A 25707-nucleotide genomic window follows, 5' to 3' on the forward strand; every position below is an offset into this window, starting at 1 on the left:
GTGACAGTAGGCAAGCGACGCCGAAGGTGAGGACATATTGGAGAAGGCGATCGAAGTCCAGACGCAGCAGTCGATGCTGCAGACATACTCAAGCCAAATTATAGACCATCATCCGTTTCTCCCATCGTAAACGGGACCGTTGAGGAAAATAGCTTCCAAGTGCTCTCTGTTCGGCGGGAGGGCTGCTTCTGGACGACCCCTCCAGCTCTCGAGGCACAGGAGGGGTCTGCTGAACCCTGAGACGGGAACTGAAAGTCTTGTTTCCAACAGTCTCGACTCTTTCCGTTGCTTCTTCCTTAACAGCGGCTGTCTGCTACTGCCTATCTACTGGTAAGATTGTCGTGGTTCAGTAGGATTTCGAAGGGACTACGGCTAGACGCCTACGTCATGTGCAATTCTGTGAAGCACGCGACACACGCGTAGCGTGGTCCTCGGGATAGTATGAGATTTGGTGGTCTCACTCGCGTTTACAAGCGTGGGTCCCTAAAGCTGTGTCCCGGCGCCACCGCCATACGCAGGTCCGCTCTACCTAGGCGAGTTGTATCTCGGCGGCCACGATGGGTTATCCTGGGAGGATGAGGATAGAGTTGAGTTGGCTGATGGGGTGCAATGCCTGCTTGGGTGCTTCGACGGTCACTCATGCAAGGGACGGTGGAGCAGCTGTCATTGCAGCACATGCTGTACACTTCACATCGTCTCAAGCGTCCGGTCAGTTGCGATGATGTGTATCTACCGTGCCGAGGATCTTCATTACGAAGGCCCGTATCAATCCATACCGTGCGACGCTAGGCGTCCTGCCGTGCGTGCAGGGTCGCGGCATCGAGAAGCATGCATGCATGCTAGGCAAGTGTATCTGATATAGTTCGTACGGTCCCATATCATGCAGCGTGGACAGTATGAATTACGGCCACCTGTTGCTCCAGTATAATGCCCCTCTGCAAATTAAGAATTTGAGAAAGCTGGAACATGCCTTAATAGCACGGACAGACTATTCGGGAATATCAAGCGCTTGATATGATGAAGCCGTGGTCCAATCGGCAGTACTTCAGAAGCAAGCTGCGTAACTGCATCATTGCGGAACTTCGAGGATCCACGTATCGTCGCAAAAGACGCGTCGAAACTCTGTAGCGCAGTCGGAGTGCTTGCAGAACCGTGAAACCTTGGCGAATAGCCTGCAGGTGCAAGGTTGCGGGTTCCGGGACGACTGGAGGACAGCTTCTGGCGTAACAACTCTATGTCCTTAGCTGCAGGAGCCCAGAAGTGCCCCTATTTGGTCATCTCAAACTACGTGTCAACGGCTCTAACGAGTCAATTACGCTGTGGTATAGCGTCCAGTCGAGCAACGAAACACGGTTTGCAGATGATTGCACGTGTTGCATCGTGGTTTGCAATGCTTGCATTTTTGGAAGCACTGCTAGAGGCTCGCGTGCTCACGCAAGCCACGAATGACCAAGCCTGCGGATCCTTGATCTGCGGGAGATCCATCTCACGCGCAGAACGCTAGCAGAGCGTGTAGCGTTAAGAACGGAAAGCACTGCAGGCCAGTCCGCCGGTGAACCGTGAGCATGGTGAAAAGGTCGTAAAGTCCGACGGGTACTGCACGGGGTAGCTTGCAGGGAGCCATGTCTTAGTGCGCCTGAGCGAGCCTGAAACGGCAAGCACTGGCAACCAGCCATGCTCACAGTGAATAATCTCCACTCGTGGTCGTGTCGAGCTCGTCGTTCTTTCATCTCTCTCCACCGCGTCAATCTCTCTCCCTCTGATCCTCTCTTCGACATGGAGTTCTGAGGACTAGGAGTGCAATTTGCTAGAAGACGGCCCCGTCTTTGCAAGCGCTGCCTGGTCTTTCGGCAAGCTCATCTCCTTTACCCGTGCCTCACCCCCCGGCCTTACGAGAGGTAGTGTGACCTGTGCTATAGTCTGTAGACTTGCCCGGTCACATCTCACTTCGCTCCATCAATCACTGGACCCTTGCGTCGACCTCTCCTCTTCGTTGATCGTAGAGCATCTTGACGGGACTCGAACGCTTTCCTCCAGCCATCCGCACCCTGTACGATTACTCGGCGTTGAGTGGGCTGTCAGGAGCTTGTTGCTCCTTTCATACGAAAAGGTAAGAAACACTGTGTGTAATCGAACTCCGAGACTGGGTTCGTGGTGTCACAGTTACATTATCCATCACCGACTGTTTAATCTGGAAGGAGCGACTCGGGGGCGATCTGCCAACTAAAGCAAGACCATCTCGGATGCTGGAGTTTCAAGGAAGACTACAAAGAGACACGGTCTAAGGCATCATGCACAGGCTGTAGTGAACACGAACCGCCCAAGTTCTCTCCAACAAGGCGGCTGTGGGAGACCGTACAGGTACAGATTCTTCCTGCTTCAACAGCTCTGGCAGGCACGATCCAGCAGACTACGAAATTGCGGCACCATCATGACTCTTAGCATCGTCGGCTGCTTCTACCGACATTGCCACTCCGCATTCCTCACCTATGGCGTCCACCCCCACCGCTTTCCATACCAAGGACAAATTCCCTTGACACGGTCACGTCACTCGGCATCGAGAACCCTCCCTCGCAAAGAATCTTGCCAATGAGACGCCCTCAAGCACTCGCTGACACCTTGCGCTACTAGTCTTGCAGCGTTCACGCCTACTACCGTTTCCGCACTGTCTGACTCTCGCGCATCTCCCTTCCTGATCATCTTATTCGAGGACCTTCCGACCCCACGCCTCGAGGTAAGTGAGCCCACATAAGTGAAGGCCAACAATGGGCATTGGTGCCCCTTGTCCCAGCTTGTGCCGATATGGTCATGTTTGTAGCTAAGCACGTATCCAGGTTATCCCTTGAAGGACGGTCCAGATCGGCGGTAGACCATACCAATATTCAGCTGAACTCGCGGAGGCGTTAGCTCGTTCTCTGCAGATTGCGCTGGCATACCAGGTCAGTCGTCTCGCATTCTTGCCGCCACTCGGGCTTGCAAGGAGCATTGCCGCTCTCGGTATTGGAAAAGCTGGCGTGCACAGTCACCATTCTTGCCCTTTCGCAGTGCAATCTAATCCCCAGAATATGCATGCTCGGCCCTGGCCTTACATCACTCAGGGCAGAGATGCCTTAACAACTCACGCGACTGAAAGCTAATACCGGGGAGAGCAGGATCCACTGGGGAACGATTCGTAACAAAGACGCTTGGCCTGCCCGCCGAAGCATCACTGCTCTACGCCGTCATTCTTTTGGTCCTTCGCTACCAACTAATTACAGTCCTTCACTTACCTTTCCAACGGGTACCACACTCTTTAATCCCGTTCATTCGCTAAACGTCCGCTCATTCGTACCATCCACGTGACGCCTTTGCTCTGCTACTTGAAAGTCAACCACTGCACTCTTACCGACACAAACCGGTACTGCGACCATTTACCATCATGGCTGTCAACATGAACATGAACATCAACTTCAACCTCCAGGCTCAGCAACCTCCTCACCCATTTCCAGCATACGGATACTGCGAATCTTACTTTGTAGAAAGCCACGACGACGACGACGGCACCTACGCCAGAGCAGCTGCTGAGCGCGAGCGGGCTCGGGGCGTTGCTAAGCTCCGGCAGAAAGCTATCGCTGAGGAGCTATCTCGCGCTACAGCTGAGGAGTATCAAGAAGACATCCTAGACCACATGGAACGCATGGAGGCGGAAACGATGCCCGATATTCAATCCATCGAAATCCAGACCGAGATTCAGTGGTTTATGAGACCATATCTTCTGGACTTTCTGCTTGAGGCTCATCACGCATTCCAGCTCCTCCCGGAGACGCTGCACCTTGCTGCTAACCTCCTCGACCGATACTGCTCTCGAAGGGTCGTCTACAAACGCCACTATCAGCTCGTTGGCTGTGCATCATTGTTGATCGCTGCCAAGTACGGCGATCGCAAAGAGCGCGTACCAACCATCCGAGAGCTCAAGTCAATGTGCTGCTCTCTCTACGATGATGATATGTTCACGCAAATGGAATGGCACGTCCTCCAAACGCTCGGATGGATCGTCGGTCATCCCACCGTCACCAGCTTCCTGCAACTTGCCCTAAACGAGATCACTCCTGACCTGGAGCTTGAACATATGTCATGGTATCTCACCGAGCTCGCTCTATACCACAAGGACTTCATTCCTGTTCGGCCTTCGGTGATGGCGCGGTCTGCTCTGGCATTGGCACGTTGCATTCTAGCTCGGTCTCAGCCACGTTACTGTGACTGGTCGGCACACTATGACCCCCAAGTGGTACTCAATCTGTCGAATTACCTCAATCAGCCTTCACAAGCCTTGCTGAGGAAGTACTCGTCGCCACATTTGTCGAGTGTATCGACTGTGATTGAGCGGTTCCTGCAACAACAAGCTATAATTGCCCAGCGTGTCGTCCACGCCGCACAAGAACCGACAAGCATGGAAATCGAGTCGTCGGCGCCGACTTACCTCACACCACAAACGCCACAGAAGGGCGTGTATCCAAGCGTGCCAACTGGCGTACTGACGCCGCCTATCACCCCGGATAAGGATCTACGCAGTGTAACTGCGTATGGTGTCGGCCAGCATATGCCGTCGCGAATGATGGCTTGCACGCCGACACCCCCTCCAAGCGAAGAGCACCCACGCTACGTGGGCTTCATGATGCCACAATATATCCCGCAACCACAATTTGTCCAATAGCGATAGATCTGAATGATCTAACGTCTGCACCATCCAGGCCGACTGGACTCATGGGCACCAGCTACTGTTTGTATAACCGTGTATGAGCGTCACTAGCATTGCAAGCGTTGCTTTGAGGGGGCTAACATCTCATCTGTATTATCCGACTACACCGGCCGAGCCTGCCTCAACGAGGACTGGGTCGGTCTACGGCGTATCGTGAGGCTTAAAATATTTTTAGCGAAGGTGGAGCGGCTCAAAAGCAACAAGCATCACTACAGTGCATCGGCCAAGTTTGCACAATATTAAAGAAGGTCATTGCTGCTGCGCTACAATAGCGAGGCGAACGATCTTCAGTCGGTGGATAAGATGGGTGTGGTCTTGCTTATGTTGTTAGCACCAGATACCCATGTTCGTATACCATAGCTTTTTGCGGCATCTAACAAGCCTGCGTTCATGTTCTCGTCCTTGCGCTGTCGTTGTCGACTGCTCGTGCACTGTGGACATGTTTGAAGCCTTGGCAATTCCGACAGCTCGGTGAAGGCTCGCGCTACGCACGCCGCCTGGCGCGGGACGTGGAGCCGAAAACCTTATCGTGCGTGGGCTAGAAATTTTGGCTTGTAAATCGAGCACATTGCTTCGAAGATATCGCAGCTACTACCACCATAGAGACTTCCGCGGATATGGAGACCCTCCCCCGCCCGTGAGCAGCCAGACGCACACTATGGACGTCCATCGCTCGAGATTCGTACCGTATCCGGCATCGGCAATATCAGCGCTCGCCTTCTCACGGTCCAATGACAGCGGCTACGCAGGGCCTCTGCCGGCTCTAAGACTTGCTATAGGTCGCGCAAACGGAGATATCGAGCTGTGGAACCCATTGAGAGGCATATGGGCGCATGAGACTACCTTCGTTGGCGACGGGAAAAGCATTGATGGCCTTGCCTGGACTCAAGATCCAGACGAGGATACTGCTGGAGACGAAGTAACTCCAGGCCAGCAACGATTGTTCTCCATTGCGGCGTCGCCTGATGTCATAGAATGGGACCTTGCCACTGGTGACGTGAAGAGAAAGTCGACCGGTAACTTCAGTGAGGTGTGGTGCTTCGGCGTGCAGCCGAGGTGGAAACCGAGTAAGAACTTGGTGGAGACTGCCAGAGCGCAAGACATCATCGCCGGCTGCGCTGACGGTACCATTGTTTTGCTAAGTACCGCCGATAATGACCTGCAATTCAAACGTTTCCTGGCTCGAGTAAGCGGCAAGCGCTCGCGCTGCATGTGCATTGCATACCAAAACCAAGACGTGGTTGTTGCAGGCTTTGCCGATGGCGTCTTGAGGGTCTTCGACACTCGCAACGGAACGCAAATACGGCAAATGTATCTGGGCACCAGCGTACCGGGTGCGCCGAAGACGGCAATTGTCTGGCAGGTCCGAACACTGGCGAACGGTGACCTTGTCTCATGTGACTCAAATGGAGAATTGCGCTTTTGGGACGGAAGGAACTTCGCTCTGCTGCAGCGACTGTCGGGACATGATTGTGACTGCTTAGACATTACGACGAGTACGGACGGCAGGACAGTCTTCTCCAGCAGCCTGGATGGCAAAGTCGCGATGTTTAGACAGGCGGGCAGTGATGGCGCTCGTCGAAGCTGGGGCAAAGTTGGGCAGCGTCGAGTGCATCAAGGCGAGGCTAAGGTGCTGGCTTCTTTCGATGCGAAAGCCGGACTAAGCGTTGTCGTGTCTGGAGGCCGAGACGTTGCACCCGTGCTTACACCGATGAGAGAGTTTAGCAAGGAAAATCATCGAACGCTGCCTGGGCTGCCTCAAGAATTGAGAGTTGCGAGCGCGCCGAGAGCGAGACTGTTGGTCAGCTGGTGGAACAAACAAATTTACATCTGGCGCATTGCGCGGCAGGCTGGGGAAGGGAATATGACGGAACCGCAAATACCTCGTAAGCTCGTCGCCAAGCTTGCGCTCGACGTATCACACCGCATCCGCCATGTTTCCGTGTCGGCCAACGGTAAGCTGCTTGCGGTTGCCACCAGCTTCGAGATTAAGGTCTTCCAGCTCCGCAAGCGACTTGGGGGTGACGCTTTGGCTGTGCGAAAAATAGACATCCCAACTGAGTTCGGAATGCTCGGCGCACGTCTGCTTACATTCTCGCCGGACAACAAGTGGTTGGCTGGTGTGACACCCGAACGCGAGGTGCACCTAGCCCGGTTTGCAGCGGACGAAGACGAACCCAAGCGAGTTGTGTGCCTGCCAGAGACTGTCGAGCTTGAGAGGCAGCACCGCAGGACGACACCTAGCGCATTCAGGGACTATGACCGGACCATCACCAGGCTTGCATTCTCGGGTGACAGTTCAGTAATAGCAGCTGGAGATGTAAGCGGTTGCCTGGACTGCTGGGTGTTAAACGGTCACGAAGACGTAACTGCACTCGCAGTCGACAAGGCGAAGCACGACTTGCAGAAGGCCACGTCAGAAGATGGACGAATGGTACTTGATGACAGCTCGGGCGACGACGATGAGGATGGGATAGTCATTTTCTATGGCCAGCATTGGTCGACCGGCCCATCCACACACATGCTGCCCAAGCTGGATACTGCGCCGCTAATACTCACATTCAGACCTCAGCCACAAAAGCCTGCTGCGATTGTTAATGGTAACCCTGGCGTTCATGCCACACGCCATGACCCGCATGCTCATTGGCACGGACTACCGCGTGGTCAGTATCGCTTGTGGGTCTTAACAGCCCGGCATCAGATGTACGAGCTTGACGTGCTGGCCGGAAGACTGGACGAATGGAGTAAGCGCAATCCCACTGCTGCGTTGCCAGAAGAGTTTTGGCAGATCAAAGACCGAGCGATAGGTTTCGTCTGGGACGTGACGCGTGAACGCGAAAGGCTCTGGCTCTACGGTAGCAGCTGGGTGTTCATGCTCAATGTAGGCGGCGATATAGCGGACCTTAATGAGCGGTCCTTGAAGAGAAAGCGCAGGAAGCCAAAGGGCGGCGACGAAAGCGAGGACGCCACGAAGCGGCCAAGGATCAGCAGCGGTGCTGGCGACAGAACCGAACAGCATCAGTCACTTGGAACACCTGACACTATAATACGTGTGGAGAACGGCCGTGCCACAAACGTGGACCTACACTCTTTAGCGCAGGTGGCGCAAAACGATGACGAGCTCGAGAATGGTGGGAATTCGCAGCTGGCACGCTTGCGAAGCGGTGACTCTGCAGGCGAGGCGCCTAAGCCGAACGGTACCCATGCAGCGCACCGCAGATATTGGCTCACCTTCAACTACCGTCCGATCTTGGGCATCGTACCGTTGGAGGATGAGGCGGATACGGATCCTGAAAAGCCATTAGAAGTAGCGATCGTGGAAAGGCCTCTGGGAGACCGTTGATACAGCAACGCAGAATGCATACAGCTCTCGAACGCCGCATCGCTATGCGCTTATGAGCTTCTGCATGCCATACGCCTCATCGCAACGCCTCATCCAATGCATTGGCCATCGTGACACATTACGCGCCCTGATGGTGTCTCATCGACTCGAACGCTCCACTAGGGTTGCTCGAATGACCCCTCTGCGAGTAATCATGCAGCGGCACATCGGCTCCACCCCAAACTGGACTCGACACCCTCTCGTAGCCACCGGTCTTCTCGACGCGAAGACCGCGGCCGCGACTGTAGTCGCCGTAGCCTTGGCCCTTCGGCTCGGCGTTCCAGAGCCCACCTTTGTTTGATCGGTGATGGGGGTTGCTGCGACCGGAGCACCAGCAGACGCTAAATAGCCAGAACAGTGTCGCTGCCAGCGAGAATGCTACGGCGAGCCAGGTCACGGTCAAGGCTTGGGTGCCAAGTGAAAGCTTGACCCCGTAGGGGTGCAGTATGCCTTGTAGGGCGCCCGTTAGAGCGGCGAAGAGGATAGTGCTGGTGAGGACTGCGGCGAAGGTGAATAGAGTTGAGGCCTATACGCTCAGTCAGCGCGCACAGAAGGGCAACAATTGCCGTCCACGACTTACTATGCTGCACAGCCATGTCAAGAAGCTGCCGATGCGGCTGAAGATGGCCAAGATGCCGCACACTATCGTGGCCAGCGTGGTCCAGAATGATATCTCATACGCGATGAACATCCATATTGCCACGTGCCGGTATGCATCCACCGCCGCCTGACCGCTCTTGCCTAGCATTTCGTTCTCCAACTTCTCCGTGTTATTCTGCAACTTCGACAACTCCGTCGTAATTGCGTTAGTGTTGGAGCCTGAGCCTGATGTCGACGTAGCATTGCTGCCGTTCAACGCCCATATCGCGATTGGATCGAAGTAGAAGTGCGCAGTTTTCGGTGAGCAGTAGTCGATGTCGCCGTCGCTGCTCTTGGACGAGCAGTAATTCCAGAGATGGACCTGGTAGATCTCCGATAGCTTACCCTCGCTCTTCGCGAGTTCTAGTGCGGCGGTGAGGGTGGTGGTGTTCTGAAGCGTACTTGCGGAGGCTGTGGTGAGGTTGGTGAAGTTCGCTTCCATGAAGTAGAAACTGTTGAAGGTTCCTTTTGAGCCCCAGCCCGAGACTTCGATTAGGATGAGGCAGACGAAGGACGCTATGGTCAACGCCCATGGCGTGAAGCTGTAATGCCTTGATCAGTATCCAGTCGAGCGCGGGCACGGTTGGGTCTCTGCTCACATGCAAGCTATTCTGCCCGCCTTTCCCATCTTTGCTAGTTACTCGGTAGAAGTTATACGAGGTAGAGAGCGAAGACAACAGTCTACGAAGGTACGCGAATAGAGGGGAAGGAAACAGCTGCCTTATGTGAGGCTCTCCAGCTGCTGTCGACGCCGCAGAGTAGCACTGTGAGCCTTTACCATACGCGGTCGTTGGGCCAAGGCTTGACACAGCCTCGTTTACACGCCGTTAATGAAGGCTGACAACGCCTTGCCCGCCGCAGATGATACCGCCTTCGTGTGGCTCAATGATCGGCTGCACGCGCTCGCACTTCTGTATCTCTGAAGGGCTTCTATGTACTCGCACGCGCGCCAGGGACTGTTCACTGTTATTTTGGTTGATCGCAAAGGGTACTTACACAGCCGTGGCGGCCTGCCCTGAATCCGAGCGTCATCTTGCCCTGCATCGCAAACCACGCGCACAAACTTTATGGGTTGTCACTGAGCCGTTAGCATCCTTTGCCTTGTCGCCAAGTCAGCAAGAAATGCTACACTGACTCCATCGCATCTACAGCCATGTTTGAACTAGCACACGTGGGATGAAGGCACATGGCTTGTAGCTATGTATAGCATCACCAGGCTTAGTCAGTCGTGCCTGCCGTTTCGAGGCATTGGCGTTCGATCACGTGCACGCCGCACACAGGTAGAGGGTACATGTAGTCTGGACTTCCCCTGGCAGAGACTAAAAGAACTTGGTATTTCAGCACCGCACTCGATGTTGAGGAGGAGCAATCCTCGCGAAAGCACGATGAATGCAAATGGTGATGGGTTTGTGCACCCCTTATCTGCTACAGCATAAATAGTAATTTTGACCATCCAAAGCCTCCTTTCTCATAGTCAGTGAACGGTACTTCTTCGATCATAGCCGCGTTGCAACAAACAAGAGCCGTACAACGCGTAGACTAGGCTGCCTTCCGTGGAATCCCCTCGCTTTCAACGCCATCCTGCAATTGCGCCAACAGATGCACCAAACAGCAAGCGCCCATGCTCCAGTGCTGAGCGCCACGCACTCGAAGAACTCCAAGCAAGTCTTCAGCCAACAGTGCTATAAAAAACGGCAGGGTGTATAAAGCTACGCGGAAGATCCAGAAAGCGCCATGCTAGATCGCGGAGAAGATTCGATTACGTTATAACGTCGTGGCATGTCAACCCTTCAGGTACTCATTGCTGATGTTGATTGCGTGGTCCGGTCGTTTGGTTACCTCCTTCGCCTCGCGTGCGCACCCACTCCACCGTACCAGATTGTCTGCCTTCCAGCGATTTTTGCGCGTCTGCGTCAATCGGCCGGGTACCGGTACTGCCCGGTAGTATCCGGCTGATGTTGAGCGCGAGCGCTTCGATGATCATCTTCCTCAGCTCGGTGTCTTCTCGCATGTCGTCGGCATTGAGACGGAACTTCTCCTTCTTGTCCATGTCGCGGCGACGTAGCGAGGTGATCTCACGTGTGATGTGCATCAGTACGCCCTCAGAACAGCGGTTGCGTGGCAGTGCATGCTCCGCGGGGCTTCGAACGTAGCGTCGTGTAACATCGCAGCAGCCCTCGGCGGAGAAGGCAATGCAGTAGGACATCTTCTTGCCCCAGCCTGGTAAAAGCGTTAGCATAGGACAATCGCTGGGGCGAAAGGAGCTGGGACGTACCGTGTGAGTAAAGCAAAGGTGTATCCCATTGCTCCTCGCAAGGGTCCACATGCACCCACCGCTTACGGTGAGCGCTGTACACTTCCGACCAAACGTGATCTTCTGCATTCCACACCCACCGCACTCTGCTGCCCACGGCCCGGCAAAGCATGCTGAAGCAGTTCACCCATTCGCCGCATCGTCCACGTCGTGTCTGCATCAGGACGAAAGCGTCATTATACCTCGGGAATCGTTCGTACGACAGGCAGTGCTGGTTCGCGCATTGGTAGAGTTCCACGCGGCTCGCACCACGAGCAGACTCATCGGGTAATGGCGCGGTAATGCCGCGAGCGACAGTCCGTGTCCGACAGGTCGAGCACAGCGGGTTATTGACCCACTCGAAGAACTCGCGCTTGAACCACTTCATCAACGCTCGAACCACGCAGTCCTGGTAATCCCATTGTGGGGTTATGTGCGGGCCCATTGAGGCGGCTTCGGCAACGAAGAAGTCGGCCTCGTATTGGGCTTGGTCGTATATCCGCTGCAGCGGGATCACGCTCATCGCTTCGTCTAGCAGACCTGGGTTCTCCCATTTGCACGGCGTATTCGATAGTGATAAAAGTTGGCTACGGAAGCGAAGCGATTTCTGGTCTTCAGGCGGAGTGGGTACGGTTGGTAGGTTCTTCAGCGTGCTGTAAGCGGGTGGCGGCGGCAGCGGAGGCGCTGCTTCTTGGTGGGAGTGGTCGGGGACATTAGGCACAGACGGTGCCGCTCGTGCGGGTAATGGTGGAGGCGGAGACGAGAAAAGCTGGGTTGCTTCGTCGTATGCGTGCCGAGGCGGTAGTTGTGGCGGCGGTGATCGATCGACAAAGTAATCGGTAGATATGCGCGCAGAAGAGCGCCGTTGGGAGGAGGACCTGCCGCTCAGCTCGTTCATGCGCTTCGAGGACAATGTGCGCCGGAACTGCGTCGTCAAATCTGCTGCCCAGTTGTCCGGTAGCGGCGCTGCCTGTCTCGACTGTGGGACTGGTTTTCGCCTTGGAACGCCATTGCGAGCAGGATCCGCCATGTTTGCTGACCCGGTCGCCGTCGGTGGTGTCTGCAGTCACTGCAGTCGTGATGAGTGGGAAAAGGTGGTTATCGAAGATAGTGAGGGGATGAGCTGCGGCCGCGCGGTGTGGCTGATCCTTTTGCCGACGAGCTGCGCCTGCTCCACGACACCCCAAATACCACAGCGACCAGGAACACCACCACAACACAATGTAGACAATATGGACGACGAGGAGAACGGCGGTATACTTTGTGCAGCAGTATTCGAGTCTGATAGGGAAGCACAACGGTTGCGAAAGCACAAGAGTGAACCGGTCGGCCGCGTACGCTCCGTACGTCGACACGTAAGCCAGCCTTGCCAAGCGAAGCCATCTCCAATTCAGCGTTCTCGCCTCACTACGTGTTTATGTGCAACGGTAGTCGCTGCCATGGCTGTGAACGTTCCATTGTTACGAACGCTCTGTCTGTCTAACTATATCATTCTCCTGCGCTTAGGAGAACTCTCTGCTTCACAATGCTGAAACACAGGCGAGAATGCAAAAGCGTACCTACATGTAGACCCCTGCACCCGTAGTAGGCAATGACGCGTCTAATCTGACCCTATCGTGAGTGGCTGATCGACGCTCCAAGCAAAAGACATCGTTGAGAGGGCTATTATGACAATATGTTCGCTCATGTTATCATATCATTGTCAAGCCTTGCGCCAATGCCAGTGAAGCTACAAGACAAGAGGTATTACTGATGTTGGCGAGCTTCCTTGGATCGGGACATTATGATCTGAAACAACGCCGCCGGTGCTTCTGCGCAATCTCCACAATCCCAGCGCGTGGAGAACGTTAGCAAGGCCGAGTCGTGCGTACCTGTCTCGTGATCAGGCCAACCAACGGTCGGTCTCCACAAGGCGAACGCGTAGCTGAGAAATGGTTGCGCAACACTTGCCACAACATCACAGCATATTGATTTGCAACCCGCGGGTCGACGACTTTTGCCTTACCGGTTCACGTACAGACATTTAGCACCCGTAGACCAGTGGGCTCGCAACTCTCCACTCGCGTTGGAGTTGGCGCGGGAAGCCGGCGCCTCCATCAACAACTTGCGAATATTTGAAGACGCTGCTTAGATGGTAATCGCTTCTCTCTCGGGTCTGACATGCTTGTCAGGGTTAGAACCTCGCCCACATGGCAGGGGAGCCAGCCAGTTCGACTTGTCCTGTGGAGCTGTGATCATATGCAAAAGTGCAATGCATAGAATACGAGTTGCGTTAAATAGCTTATCAGGGAGGCGATGTGCAGTTATGAGAGACTCCCGCTAGTTTCGTTTTGAAAGGGAGAGACGGCCAAAGTGGAAGGCGCGGTGATTATTTCTGGAAGGTGCGACCGGCACCAAGCACTTTTTCTGGGGAAGTGTCTGTAGTGCTCGGACACCGCCCGAACCCTACCAGGAGCATTGTGTAGCAAAACTGCCTCGGGATCTTATATTCCAACTGTCCAAATGTCCATTCCAACACCACACACCAGCAAGCGTGCGTTTTGGTCCTCGGGCCGTAGCATAGTCAGGCTAGAGACATCAGCAACAGCAGTAGAGGCACTTGCTAGGAACTTGAGGTCCACACCATGAACGCCAGGTTGAGCAAAGTCTAGATCGACCCGCCAGAGCTTCACGCGCTGATCAATAGCGGCTGACGCAAGCATAAGAGTCGCCTCGCCAGCTGGGACGATGACGAGTCCAGTAATGGCAGCTGCGTGAGCGCGTGACACGAGCAACGTCTTCGGTTCGCTGCCTGCTCCAGAGATCCGCGTAATGCCAATCGCGTTATCGTCGCCGCCTGTGATCGCCATGATCGAGCCGTCGGGAAGCGTATGAGTGATAGCAATCAGTATCGCGTTCTGATGGACTGAGTGTCTTGTATGCCAACGCAACGCCAAGCTGGAGTTGTCAGAGGTCCACAGCGAAAGATTACCGTCGGTCGCGGCAGTCATGAGCTTGCCACTGTCCGCATCGATGGTATGTACATTCGTCAAGCAAGCGGTAAGATAGTCGCCTTCTGCCAGAAGCCGCCAATCCCCGTTCTCGCAGTTGTAGCTCCACCGCTTCAAGGTGGAGTCGGAGTACACCATGACAATGGTGAAGGCGGCCTCCACTTCGTCCTGTTTCTCTATGTCGAAGCTCATGATACGTAAGTCAGAGGTGCCACTACGTGGATGTGAGCTTTGGCAGACCACACCAACGCCGATATATGGCACATCAAGCGTGACAGCCCAGACGTGGAATTCTTCAAAGCCGCCGCTAGAGAATAAATAGCGACCATCGTTCGACCACTGCAGGTGCTGTATGCCCGTGTTGTGTTTCCGGAGAGTCTGCAAGCACAGCAAGCTGGCTTCACCACTGGTACTCCAAAGTTTGATGTTCGTATCTTCAGCGCCAGTGGCAATTAGCTGCGGCGTTGTAGATGAGACGGCAGCCGCTTTGATCTCCCTACCATGTCCGCCTGAACTAATGAGATTGTACGCTAGCTTGGTCTGAGACTGCTGGAAAAGCTGCGATGCCTTCGTCCACACGAGGGTACCACCTTCATCAGCTGGTGCGAATGCCCAAAAGCGATGCGCACCGCCGCATTCAACGGTCATGATCTCTCGTTGTGCGGTTACGTCGTAGACGATGAAGTGCTTGCTTCTAAAGCCCCAGATGCAGACACGCTGTTTTTGTCGGAAGGACAAACCCTCAATGTTGGGACCAAAGGGCAGTGTGAGCTGGTGAACGAGTTGAGCCACCCAGCCAAGCTCCGTGTTGCGCAACGAGTACACCGCGTGTGTGCTGTCCCTTTTGGTGCAGTGTAGGTACCCTTCGGAAGATGCCCATTCGTCGAGCATCCAGTGTAGGGATGTCACGGCTTCGGCTGCACATAAGTGTGGTAGAGTGACTGACGGCTCCACTGCCTCTGATGTATGGGCACTTGGTATGTCGAAGATGCAAATGGCGCCGTTCCGGGCACCTAATGCCACGCTACGGCAGCCTTCCACAGCGAATTGCGTGAAGCTCGTCACGACAAAGGTCTGCGGCAGAGCAAACTGCCATTTTTGCTGCAGAACTGGCACGAGGTCGATGTTGGGACCGAGGTAGGGCGCTAGGAACAACAAGGTGGCCGCTGTACAACCAACGCTTGTGATCAGCAGACAAACCTCATCCTGATCGTTAGGCCTTTTCGCTGTGTCGGCGAACAAGCCCGCTGCCTTGCGGCCGAGCTTCACGATCTCGAACACTCGCCGGTGCTCATGAGTGTACATATACACTACGCCTTCGGTACCTGCGGCGAACGCAATCCCCGAAACACTGATGCTTACAGAGTACTTCTGTAGCCCGGTAAGCGGCGGTGAGACTTCCGTGACTCTAGGCAAGTCATCGTCTTCGATCCGCAAAGTGATCATCATACCTTCTGCGGTAGTGGCAAACAAGGTCTTGCTGTCAACGAAGCAGTATGACTTGACATTGTCCGTGCCAGAAGGGCCTGAAAACAAGGTATCATCAACCTTGCGGGTAATCGCCTGCCGCCGGTGGATTGGACGGAGAGCAACAGCTCCATCTGCTCCACCAGTGGCGATAGAGTTGTCGACCGATACTGCGGCAGACCAAATATGCTTGCCTTGATGGGCAGTTTCGACACCGTCCTGCCGCAATGTGCTGACCGTACTGGCAGCGGTTGGCGAGAGGAGCGACCATTTGATGTTTGATGCGTCTTCACCGAAGGACATAATCTGTAGTACATTCTGGGTGCTGACATTCGGAGGCAGAAATCTGACCTGCCATATTCTTGATGTGTGACCCATGGCGCTTGCAACACGGTTGGGGCTGTGCTGTCTTACGGTCTGCTTAGCGCCGAAGCCGGTTTCCTGTTGAAGCTGTTCCATAGACGGACTCTCTGCTGACAGATCGGAAATATCCCAGATCCTTACTGAGCGATCGTCGCTGCATGTCGCGAGCAGCGACTTGCGATCGCCGGAGCTAGACAACGGCGGCGATGTGCGTACGCCAAAGACAGACCCGTCGTGAGCAGAGAATGTATAGTGTGTTTGAGACTCCGCACGTAGCTTGCCGTCAGCTTGAGATGAGATAGTAGCGGACCAGACAATAACGTCTCCAAAAGCGGTGCCTGATGTAATGAGACAATGAGAAGCACTTAGCCATTGTATGTGAGCTGAATAGAGGATGCAATTTGAGCCTGGAACAAGCGGCATAAGCACATCATCCGCCGGATGGGCCTCCCTATTGAGTATTGATCTGTGGGTGACGACAAGAGCATTGTGGGCCGTAACGAGTGCGAGATATTGTCCTGGCGAAAAGGCTGCGTCCAGGATCCAGTCATCGAGGACGCTCAGCGAGCCCAGCTCGAGGGATAGACGTCCCTCAGACGCTTCCAAGCATTTCACGGATCTGATAAGTGACCCACCCCATACTAGAGCGAAGGTGGCAGCCTCTCGCTGCGGGATAATGATGCCGTGTATGGCCTGACGAGAGAAGGTTGCTATACTAGCCAACTGCCTCTGTATCGTAGTACCATAGGCCCGCAGCAGGTGGCCTTCGCCAGACAGGATCACATCGCCACCAAGATAGGCCAAAGCGGTGACGGGGACGTGATGTTGCACATGCCGGAGCATGTGTGATTCGTTGGCAGCCAAACTTGTCAGGAATGGGATGAGTAAGTGTTGCAATCACGAAGGAGCAGTGTTGTCTGAGATCTGCGATATCTGGTCCGTGCACTCAAGGCCCGCTTTGCATGTGATCCGCATGTGTGTGTGTGCCTTGCAACGAAGACGATAGCTCGGATACCCTCTTCTAACCTTGGCTGAAGCATGAGTGGTCAACCAAACAGCGCCAAGACACAATCTGGATACAGTATCTCTTCTGGTCTTTTCCCAGTGGGTGGTACACTAGGCGCGGTGGGCATTCCGAACCTTGGAAGGCTAGGGACGACTGCGTCCGGTACGGACAGTTTTATGAGCGACCTCGCGGGCAACGGCGCGGATGTAGGTGATCGAGAGATGGATATGGCGCTCCCAGTCCAGTCCGGTAGGATGGCCATGGATCCTTCAGCGCCAATGTCTGCGCCAGTGTCTGCCATGCCCAATGAAGCCCAGCAATTCGGAGCACCACGCCGAGCGCATACACAGAGGCAGTCATACGATCTTCGAGCAGACACAGCCATGCAATACTCTCCTCAGCCCGCTGCTGTCTACCAGGAGCTGGCATATACTGCCAATGCTCCACCTGCGTTCAGTCTCCAGCAGGCCACACCACATGCTTCGCAACCCTCGAGCGTAGTGCCTTCTAATGTACCCAATACACTTCAACCTGGTGGAACCTCAAGACCCGGCCCATCATCGGCCTACACTGCACCGACCACGGTGCCGACCATGCAGTCGCAACCGCAGCGGTCCGGTACTTTGCACAGTCACTCGAGGAGCAGTCCGTCTGGTATGGACAATGGTGCCTCGCAAAGATACGTCCCGTTCAACCAGACTCCGACGCAGACACCGAATATATCCAACCCAAAGGCATATAACATTTCACACACGCACACTCCGGCTGGACCGTCGCACAGTCCGCTCAATCTCACGGACATACGTTCCCGTGCCGTTAGTGACGCCAATGAGAGTGTAGGTGGACCAGGGTCAATGCTCGCGTACTCAGATGCTCCCACCAATTCAAACTACTTGGCACCATTCCCAACATATGCATACGATTGGTGTAAATGGCCGGTAATGGGTGCTGGCAGCGCTGGCAAGATGGCCATTGGGAGCTACCTAGAAGATCCGCACAACTTCATACAGATACTGGACACGCATATAATACCTCAAGAGGTAACCGTACCAGGTACACCACCATACGGGCTGGAGTACTCAAAGGTAGCAGAAGCCACCTGCGCATACCCTGTTACACGGATATTGTGGGAGCCGCCTAGCTCGCAGAAGACGAGTACGGACTTACTAGCGACAAGTGGTGACCATCTGCGGCTATGGAGCCTACCGCAACCATCCACACCGCACTCGAGTAACATCAACCGCAGCGCAACGGCAAATTTGCGAGACCCTGCGCCGCAGAAACTGCAGCCCTTGGCACTGTTGTCCAATAGCAAGACGCCTGAGCATACCGCGCCCTTGACATCTTTGGATTGGAACACGCTCTCACCGAAGCTAATCATTACTTCGTCCATCGACACGACCTGCACCATCTGGGATATACCGACCTTGACCGCCAAAACACAGCTGATTGCGCACGATAAGGAGGTATTCGACGTACGATTTTGTGCTGGTTCCGTGGATGTCTTCGTCTCGTGTGGCGCAGATGGTAGTGTTCGCATGTTCGACTTGCGAAGTCTAGAGCACTCGACCATCATCTATGAGCCGGCGGAGAAGACGGACAAGCGTAAGTGTATATATGCAAGCATCAAGTAATGGCCAACGCTAACTAGCCCTAGCCACATCACCATCGGCATCGTCACCAACAAAGGGCCAAGGTCAAACCATGCAAACGGCGCCGCCCTTGCTCCGCCTTGCAGCATCTCCGCATGATGCACATTTGCTCGCCACTTTCGCCTCCGAAAGCAACCTCGTTCGTATCCTGGACGTTCGACAACCGGGCACAGCTCTCTTGGAGCTGCGCGGCCATCAAGGGAACCTTAACAGCGTTGAATGGAACCCCAGCCGAAGAGGCATGCTTGCATCAGGCGCAGACGACTCGCTAGTCTTGACTTGGGACCTCCTCAATTCCTCTAACCAGGCTGCCATCCCCGCGCTTAACGGAAGCGGCATGGTGAGCGCCGCCGGAGAAGTGCAAGGTAAGGGACCGTCGGCCAGCTGGCGGTGCGATTACGAAGTTGGGAATGTCAGCTGGGCGCCGCAAAGTGCGCTTACGGCGCAAGGCGGTGACTGGCTCGGTGTCTGCGCTGGTCGTGGCATATGGGGCGTCAAGTTGTAGGGATGCAAGTCAGGTGGGGACGGGTTTGGCGCGGTATATGAGCTATGCATTAACGAGGTAGCAAGCGTGGCGCTGATGGGCATCGCAGGTCATACACCGTCTCGTTTCCCGCACGACTTCTTATGGCGAAATTCTGCAAAAGTACAATCGCAATGGTTGTGCTTCTGGAAGCTCATGCGTTCTCATCGCAGAACGTCGATAGAGATGTACCGAGGTACGGCAACATGATCCGCAGACCCACACTATCAAGCACGAAGCGTAAACCCCAGGACTTCTTCCTTCAGGAACAGTCTGAGCATCCTTCTCCCGCCCAGGCCAGTCTCTCCGCATATCTAAGGCGCATTGGCCCAAAGCGTCTGATTGCGACGACCACTGCGATGTCTCTGCAACACATGACCACCTGGTTGCAGCATTTTGACATACGCGACAGACGGAACTTCTACATTGCTCTTACTACACCGATCCTAACCTACTACACCGCGCGGGCACTATGGACAGTGCTCAGCTCATCACATCCCAGAGAGCGAAATCCAAAAATCTTTGTCTCTCCGAGGAAGTCCCTTCAACTTCTCAGTGCGCAAGAACTTGACGATTTACCTTATCCCCCAGATGCATTACCTGGAGCCAGAGACGTCGACTCACCGTACGGCAACATTCGTGTGTACGAGTGGGGCCCAGAAGATGGGCGCAAAGTGCTGTTCGTGCATGGTATCACCACTCCGTGTATAGCGTTCGCAGGCCTGGCCAAACGACTTGTCGATGGTCATGGTTGTCGGGTGATGCTGTTCGATCTCTTCGGGCGAGGCTACTCTGACGCACCTGACCCGGAAGAGTACCACCAGGACATAAGGCTCTTCACCAGCCAGATATTGCTCGTCCTTGCGTCGTCTGATCTGGCATGGACGGGATCGGAGCGGTTCACATTAGTGGGCTATTCGCTCGGTGGCTGTATAGCTGCTGCTTTCACGTACTACTTCCCACGACTTGTTGGATCGTTGACCCTGATTGCGCCTGCTGGTCTGATCAGACTCAACCATATCAGCTTCAGCAGTAAGCTACTGTACGGAGATGTAGTGCCGCATTCGCTCGTGAACGCTGTCGTAAGGAGGCGTCTGGCAGCAGGCCCCACGCATATGGCAGCGAGAAAAGACAGCAAAACCGATCCGGCCAAAGCTGCAGAGTCCGAGGTCCCTGCGCATCCCGCGCATGCGGAGCACTCCACAGCCTTATTGTTCCCAGGTCGTCCGAACATTTCTCCGCTTCAGACGGTGGCGTGGCTGGCCAGAGTACATCCCGGTTTCGCGCCATCGTTCTCGTCTTCATTGAAGCATGCACCCATCACAGCGCAGCATGAGCGATGGAAGATGATTGGGAGTCGGCAGGCAGCGCAGCGAGCCTCTCCGTCTTCAGCTGCTGCAAGTAGGGAGGCCCTGAAAGAGGGGAAAGTGTTGATCCTCTTAGGCCGTGACGATCAAGTCATAATTGCAGAAGAAGTTGGACCTGACGCGACAGCGGCATTGGGTTCGGAGAACGTGAAGGTAGTGACGCTGAAGGGAGCTCACGACGTACCGATTGTGAACGCCGAAGGGTGCGTCGGTGCCATGACCAGCTTTTGGGAGAAGAGCATGTAGCAGATCATAGCTTTGCTGTCATATGTAGACATAGAGGAGAGATACATCACGCGCCAATTGTTCCAAAGCACATACGGGAAGGGGGGTATCTTAGTCTGCAGCAACATACTAACCAATGGGCGCCTTCCGCCGAGCGAGCGTCACGTGGCAACACCATCGGGCGGCCTGCCGCTGTCTTCCATTGCTCCTTCATCCTCCGCACTGGGCATCCCAGCTGGTTTCTCAACTTCAATCCCCGAGTCTCTGTCACCGCCTTCACTGCTGTCGAATGTCACCCTTCCACCAACACCGCGCCATGTCTCAAGGAAGTCTTTTGCGTGATCAAAATCCTCCGCACCTGACTGCGTGTCCTCTTCGAAATCGACTTCGTCTAGCTCGTCCTCGTTGCGATCGCTCAGGATCCGACCCCCAAGCTTGACGTCTGACACTTTGACCCTATATACTAGTGCTCTGTTGCCGTCCCGTATCATCTGCTCCGTAGCATACGTACAGCGCTTTAGACTCTGGTTCATCATCTGGCTTTGCACAAGAAGCTCCTTGTGCTTCTCCAGATCAACGCGCAGCCGCCGCTCGTCTTTGACTAAGCGGTCGCTTTCCCGATTCGCTGAAGCTGTTGGGCTCAAAGGCGCGCCAGAGGCGGTGCTCTCACTCTCATCATCGTCGCTGAAGTCATCGTACACATCGGTGAAGCCCGACGGCGGTCCGAAAGCGGCGTAATCACCGTCCTCAATCTCGTCTTCGCCATGCACAGATAAACCTTCGGAGAACCGTGCTGAGCGTCCACTCGCATGGAAGGAAAAGCGTCCTGCGCGCGACAGCCGACGGAAGCGCTTGAGTTCTGCTTTCTGTCGTCGCACTTCGCGTTCAAGGGAAGAGTTAATGGCGAGCAAAGAGCTGTTTGAGATCTCCAGATCGAGCACTTTGCGCTCTCGACGAGCATCGGCAGCGAGCTCAGACACGGATTTGGTCGGACTCAACATGGATTCGGTGGCCGAGGACGCTTCGCTTGTTAGGGCTGTGTCAATAGATGGCGCTTGCTTCGTCATGCGTGGTATCGTCGCCGACTTGACCTCGTGGTTAAGGGGAGATGGTGTTGGCGTCGTATCGATATGCGTGGCCGAACGACGTCGCGACTGAGTGGAATGGCCTGAATCGATCGAAGATAGACTTGGCGACTTGCGGTGAGGTGTGAAAGCGCTGGAAAGACTGCTTCGTCTCTCTTCGGTAAGAGACTGCAGATTCGAAGAGCCATCGGTGCCGCGCGGTGGAGGCCGCGTACCAATGATTTGGGATGCGCCTTTACGGTAGGACAGGTGAATGTTTTCCTTGCTCGGCGATGGCGAGCGCGGCTTTTGGTGGCCGACTGCGGCGGTGAAGAAGGGTGAGTTGGTTGACACAGAGCTTAGAGCGGGTGAAAGCATTGGCGGGCTCCGAGACGGATTCGATGCTGTATCTGGACGTATCCTGGAAGCCGAGAAGCGTTTCTCCGAAACTGCAGATAGGACCGGAGAAGTTGATCGAGGTGAAGTACGTTTGCCATTCTCCAGCTTGCCGTCTGCATAGAAGAATGTCGGCGTTTTCCGGTTCGCTACCTTCTTCGGCGGGGCCTCTTGTTTCGTTACGTCGCTCGCATGGAAGAAACGGCTATCAGTGCCACCATCTTCGTCTGCCTGGTGGAGATCGAGGCGTCCTGATGAGCGTACCAAGGGTGGTGAAGGGCCTCTCACTGAACCCTTATTGCTCGCCACACTGCTCGCTCGACTAGACCTTACATTGCATGGTGCCGTCTTGATTGCGCCGCCGGTCTCGCCACCTATTGTCGTACGCGGTCGAGACAAGCTCGGCGTCTCATCTGCCCGTGTGGGCGTGCTCTGACTGCTGTCTGCTCGTGAATTCCGGGCTGAAGATCGCGGCGTGACGTTGCCGGTCGTCAGCGCATCCGTGAGCGACGACTCCTCCTGCTTCAGTCGTGGCGTAAGCCGCAGGGGCTCAGACTTTGTAGATATGGCTGACGCCGGCTTCGAGGCTAAGGGTCTCGTCGTTGGTACCGCGTTGCCTGCGATTCGAGGAGTGAGAGGCGTGCGCGGAGCGCGTTTGGAAGCGAGTGTTGGTTTCAGCGGTCCATGAGCGTTGCTCGAAGCGTCTGTCATCACCATATCATGCTATCATGCTGGCGGAAAACCTTGTCCCAACCTCATCCAACTGTGTGTAGTATCAAGAGGTTCTCGCTACCCTCCAGTCTCTCGAAGGGTCCTAAGCGACGGGATGCCGGGACGCCCTTGGGCGCGTGCCAAAGTACACGCCGCACTTGTTGACGTCCACGTATGTCAGAACAAGGCTACGCAGTCAGTAAGATCTCACTCGACTGCCGATTATCAGTAGCCAAGCTCGTCTCTAGTAACCGTTGCAGGGTTGTGTGGAAGTAATCCACCATCAAGTCCTCATTGTTATTATTGCAGTGATGCGCTCATGCAGTCGTGACGCCGAGGATCAGGGATGTGGCTTTCGGTGGCTTCCCGCCGGACGCCATCCGCACGCGAGATCCAACTCTATCTCACGAACAGAAATATGTACTTCCGAGCGTGTTCCCCAAGATTGTGGATGTCAAGTACTGGAGCGAGAGTACACAATGTGACCGAGTTTGCGGCTATGAGCGCGATGCACATGTCTATACGGAATTATTCGCCGCTGCTACCTTTCATGATCTCGCTGGCAAACTTGCTTCGCGCTCTGATTTTGGGTCCATAGAGAAACAGCACGCACGGCACAACGGTCAATAGTGCACTAAAGCCGCCCAAGAAGCTGCCTGCACCTTGGTAGGTCAGCTTGGTAAACATCTGCCTTGTAAATAATGGAAAGGCTCCGCCAAGCATGTTGCGGCAAAAGCTTTGCGCCGCCAGAGCTGAGCTTGCGTACCGATGGTACGTATCAGCGAGGTAATTAAAGACTGCCAGATAGATGGAGAAGATGCCCATTGTGGCGCACCCGGTCGCCAAAGCAGGGACGATCCATGGTATGGATGGAAAGGATGTCCAGCCGAACCAGAAGCACCCGATTGGTAGTAGCGCAGACTGCACGCAGGCGAAGTACAAGCGGCCTTCCGGGCTGTCAAGGACGACACAGCGCTCAGGACTCAGTATCCGCCTTGCCAGCTTCTCTTGGTAGATGCTTATGACTGTGCTAATGATCGCGGCCACGCTAACGGCGGTGAAGACGGCATCGGCCTGCTCGAGGCTGAAGCCATGGTTGGTTTGGAACACAAGCGGTATAGCGGCAATCAGCAAGTACAGTACTGCCCAGCTGAAACTGATCCAGAGGCTGAAGAAGAAGACCACGGGTTCGGTCAATAGAAGATGGAATGGCCGGTATAAGCTGATGGTGATCATCCTCCCGAGGCTGGCGCGCTCTTCGTCCGACTTGACCTTCCATCGTATCCGTTGTGGTGCGATCTTCTTCTCTAGTCCAGGCCCAGCAGGCATCATGACTCCAAAGTAGCCTGCGTTCTCCAACTGTTCGTACCACTTGTTGACCGCCTTAGCCTTGCGCGACAGCAAGACTGAACCACGCGTTTCCTGGAAGAACAGAACGATGAACACCATCAGCACTCCATCCACAACGACCTGCAGGTAGAACACCCAGCGCCAAGTAGTGTGCTGTGCAATGAAGCCGGATACAAGCGGGCCCAGTCCGGTCCCAAGCAATGCTGCTCCGGAGAAAAGCGCCATTGCAGTGTTTCGGTCTTCCGCATGATATATGTCGCTGACCACGCCGCCAACCATCGTTGAGAAGGTGCTACCAGCACAGCCGACTAGAAAGCGAGCGACAATCATGCCTGCGTAGCTTGGTGTCACTGCGCACACGATCTGGAAGATGACGAAGAGCACGCCCGTGACCACGAACATTGGCTGGCGACCATTGATCTCACTGAACGGTGCTAGAACCATCGGTGCTACGGCGAATCCACAAGTGAATATCGTGATGCCGACTGACGCTGCGACGTCGGAAACATGCCATAGCTCAGTCATCTGTGGGACGGCGGCCTCGTATGACCCCGCCGTATAGGCTGTGAACGTGGTGCAGACGACAGATAGCCATGTCAAGAGGCTCTTGCGTGTTTCGGACCACAGGAATGGCGACGTATACTTCACCAGATTAGGGCCCTCGGGCCGTGGCTGCTCGGAGCTTGGTACTGTTAGTTGTCGCACATCCGCAGGCGGTGGTAACTCCGTCTCGAAGGTCAAATAATGCCACAGAATCTCGGTTTCTGGCCCTATTCGGCCGTCATCTAGGGAGCTGCTTGACGAGTCAAGTTTCGGGCTCTTGTCTTGTTCCAGCTTGTCAACCTCCGGATCCGAGAGATGGGCGAATTGGTCAGAAAACTTCGGGGCCAAGTTGGGAACTAGATCGCCCATTGTCGATCTGCTAGATCTCTCGCAACCCAGGGTAGCGATATGAGCGGCCGGCAAGCAAGATTGATGGGGGGATCTGTCAAGCTGGCGCGCTCCGTATGGGACGTGCAAGACTAGTTCGGTTCGTGAGGCACGGCTGCTCTACGCACCGGCCCTTGCCCCTAGAAAGCTCCTTTAACAGCAAGACAATCATGCGTGTCTGCGCTACAGGTCACTATATTGTGATATTCGCTGTCCAACAGGCCGAAGATAGTGGTGCACTCCGCAAAATCCGGGCACTTTGCCTCAGACGTTTGGTAGCGTGTGTGAACTCCTTTGACTTTCAATGGACGGTGAGCATAAGGTCAGCGTGCGGAGTAAGTATAAAACGCCGTAAAAGGACGATAGCGTGAGTGACTAAGAATGCCATTGAGAACCCACCTTTACCTGCGTTGACGTGCGCATCTGTCCGGAGCCACATTACATTATTCCCGCTGTCGGTGTCGAAATCAACATGTTAACTGCGCATCGCGGCGGCGTAAAATTCTAGTCACTGATCATAGGCGGTTTGGTACTATGTTCTCAGCGCTTGTTTGAATCGTTGTCTATGTCCCACGCCTGGTCGTACTACTCATCGTAATTTGCCCTTCGCT

At 54.9% G+C, this 25707-nt stretch overlaps 10 protein-coding genes across 10 annotated transcripts; 5 read left to right on the plus strand and 5 right to left on the minus strand.

Annotated features, from left to right (window-relative positions):
- The first annotated feature begins 354 nt into the window (after positions 1-354).
- On the plus strand, positions 355-884 carry BAUCODRAFT_35722 (uncharacterized protein). Its single transcript, XM_007679833.1, has one exon. The coding sequence runs from the start codon at positions 558-560 to the stop codon at positions 720-722; it is 165 nt and encodes a 54-aa protein (XP_007678023.1). The 5' UTR covers positions 355-557; the 3' UTR covers positions 723-884.
- A 2265-nt stretch (positions 885-3149) lies between these two features.
- On the plus strand, positions 3150-5139 carry BAUCODRAFT_35723 (uncharacterized protein). The gene has a single exon (XM_007679834.1). The coding sequence runs from the start codon at positions 3419-3421 to the stop codon at positions 4691-4693; it is 1275 nt and encodes a 424-aa protein (XP_007678024.1). The 5' UTR covers positions 3150-3418; the 3' UTR covers positions 4694-5139.
- A 257-nt stretch (positions 5140-5396) lies between these two features.
- Positions 5397-8081, plus strand: BAUCODRAFT_73920 (uncharacterized protein; the record flags this gene model as incomplete). The annotated part of the gene is made up of 2 exons (XM_007680021.1): positions 5397-7788; positions 7948-8081. 2 exons carry the CDS (start codon positions 5397-5399, stop codon positions 8079-8081), a joined length of 2526 nt encoding a protein of 841 aa, XP_007678211.1.
- A 118-nt stretch (positions 8082-8199) lies between these two features.
- BAUCODRAFT_158092 (uncharacterized protein) lies at positions 8200-9454 on the minus strand (the record flags this gene model as incomplete). Its single annotated transcript, XM_007680157.1, has 3 exons — positions 9359-9454; positions 8701-9301; positions 8200-8646 (listed from the first exon to the last, which is right to left on the minus strand). The coding sequence occupies exons 1-3, from the start codon at positions 9385-9387 to the stop codon at positions 8200-8202; spliced, it is 1077 nt and encodes a 358-aa protein (XP_007678347.1). The 5' UTR covers positions 9388-9454.
- Positions 9455-10120: 666 nt separating this feature from the next.
- On the minus strand, positions 10121-12342 carry BAUCODRAFT_35725 (uncharacterized protein). The gene is made up of 2 exons (XM_007679835.1): positions 11035-12342; positions 10121-10979 (listed from the first exon to the last, which is right to left on the minus strand). Exons 1-2 carry the CDS (start codon positions 12080-12082, stop codon positions 10558-10560), a joined length of 1470 nt encoding a protein of 489 aa, XP_007678025.1. The 5' UTR covers positions 12083-12342; the 3' UTR covers positions 10121-10557.
- Positions 12343-13535: 1193 nt separating this feature from the next.
- Positions 13536-16715, minus strand: BAUCODRAFT_149649 (uncharacterized protein; the record flags this gene model as incomplete). Its single annotated transcript, XM_007680158.1, has 1 exon — positions 13536-16715. The coding sequence occupies one exon, from the start codon at positions 16713-16715 to the stop codon at positions 13536-13538; it is 3180 nt and encodes a 1059-aa protein (XP_007678348.1).
- Positions 16716-17192: 477 nt separating this feature from the next.
- On the plus strand, positions 17193-19070 carry BAUCODRAFT_35727 (uncharacterized protein). Its single transcript, XM_007679836.1, has 2 exons — positions 17193-18483; positions 18536-19070. Exons 1-2 carry the CDS (start codon positions 17262-17264, stop codon positions 19033-19035), a joined length of 1722 nt encoding a protein of 573 aa, XP_007678026.1. The 5' UTR covers positions 17193-17261; the 3' UTR covers positions 19036-19070.
- A 357-nt stretch (positions 19071-19427) lies between these two features.
- On the plus strand, positions 19428-20666 carry BAUCODRAFT_73833 (uncharacterized protein; the record flags this gene model as incomplete). The annotated part of the gene is made up of 1 exon (XM_007680015.1): positions 19428-20666. The coding sequence occupies one exon, from the start codon at positions 19428-19430 to the stop codon at positions 20664-20666; it is 1239 nt and encodes a 412-aa protein (XP_007678205.1).
- Positions 20667-20806: 140 nt separating this feature from the next.
- BAUCODRAFT_111447 (uncharacterized protein) lies at positions 20807-22958 on the minus strand (the record flags this gene model as incomplete). The annotated part of the gene is made up of 3 exons (XM_007680159.1): positions 22715-22958; positions 21009-22684; positions 20807-20927 (listed from the first exon to the last, which is right to left on the minus strand). Exons 1-3 carry the CDS (start codon positions 22820-22822, stop codon positions 20807-20809), a joined length of 1905 nt encoding a protein of 634 aa, XP_007678349.1. The 5' UTR covers positions 22823-22958.
- Positions 22959-23271: 313 nt separating this feature from the next.
- BAUCODRAFT_35729 (uncharacterized protein) lies at positions 23272-25281 on the minus strand. The gene has a single exon (XM_007679837.1). The coding sequence runs from the start codon at positions 25076-25078 to the stop codon at positions 23345-23347; it is 1734 nt and encodes a 577-aa protein (XP_007678027.1). The 5' UTR covers positions 25079-25281; the 3' UTR covers positions 23272-23344.
- Positions 25282-25707: the final 426 nt, after the last annotated feature.

Source organism: Baudoinia panamericana, assembly GCF_000338955.1.
Source record: "Baudoinia panamericana UAMH 10762 unplaced genomic scaffold BAUCOscaffold_9, whole genome shotgun sequence".
Classification (NCBI taxonomy): domain Eukaryota; kingdom Fungi; phylum Ascomycota; class Dothideomycetes; order Mycosphaerellales; family Teratosphaeriaceae; genus Baudoinia; species Baudoinia panamericana.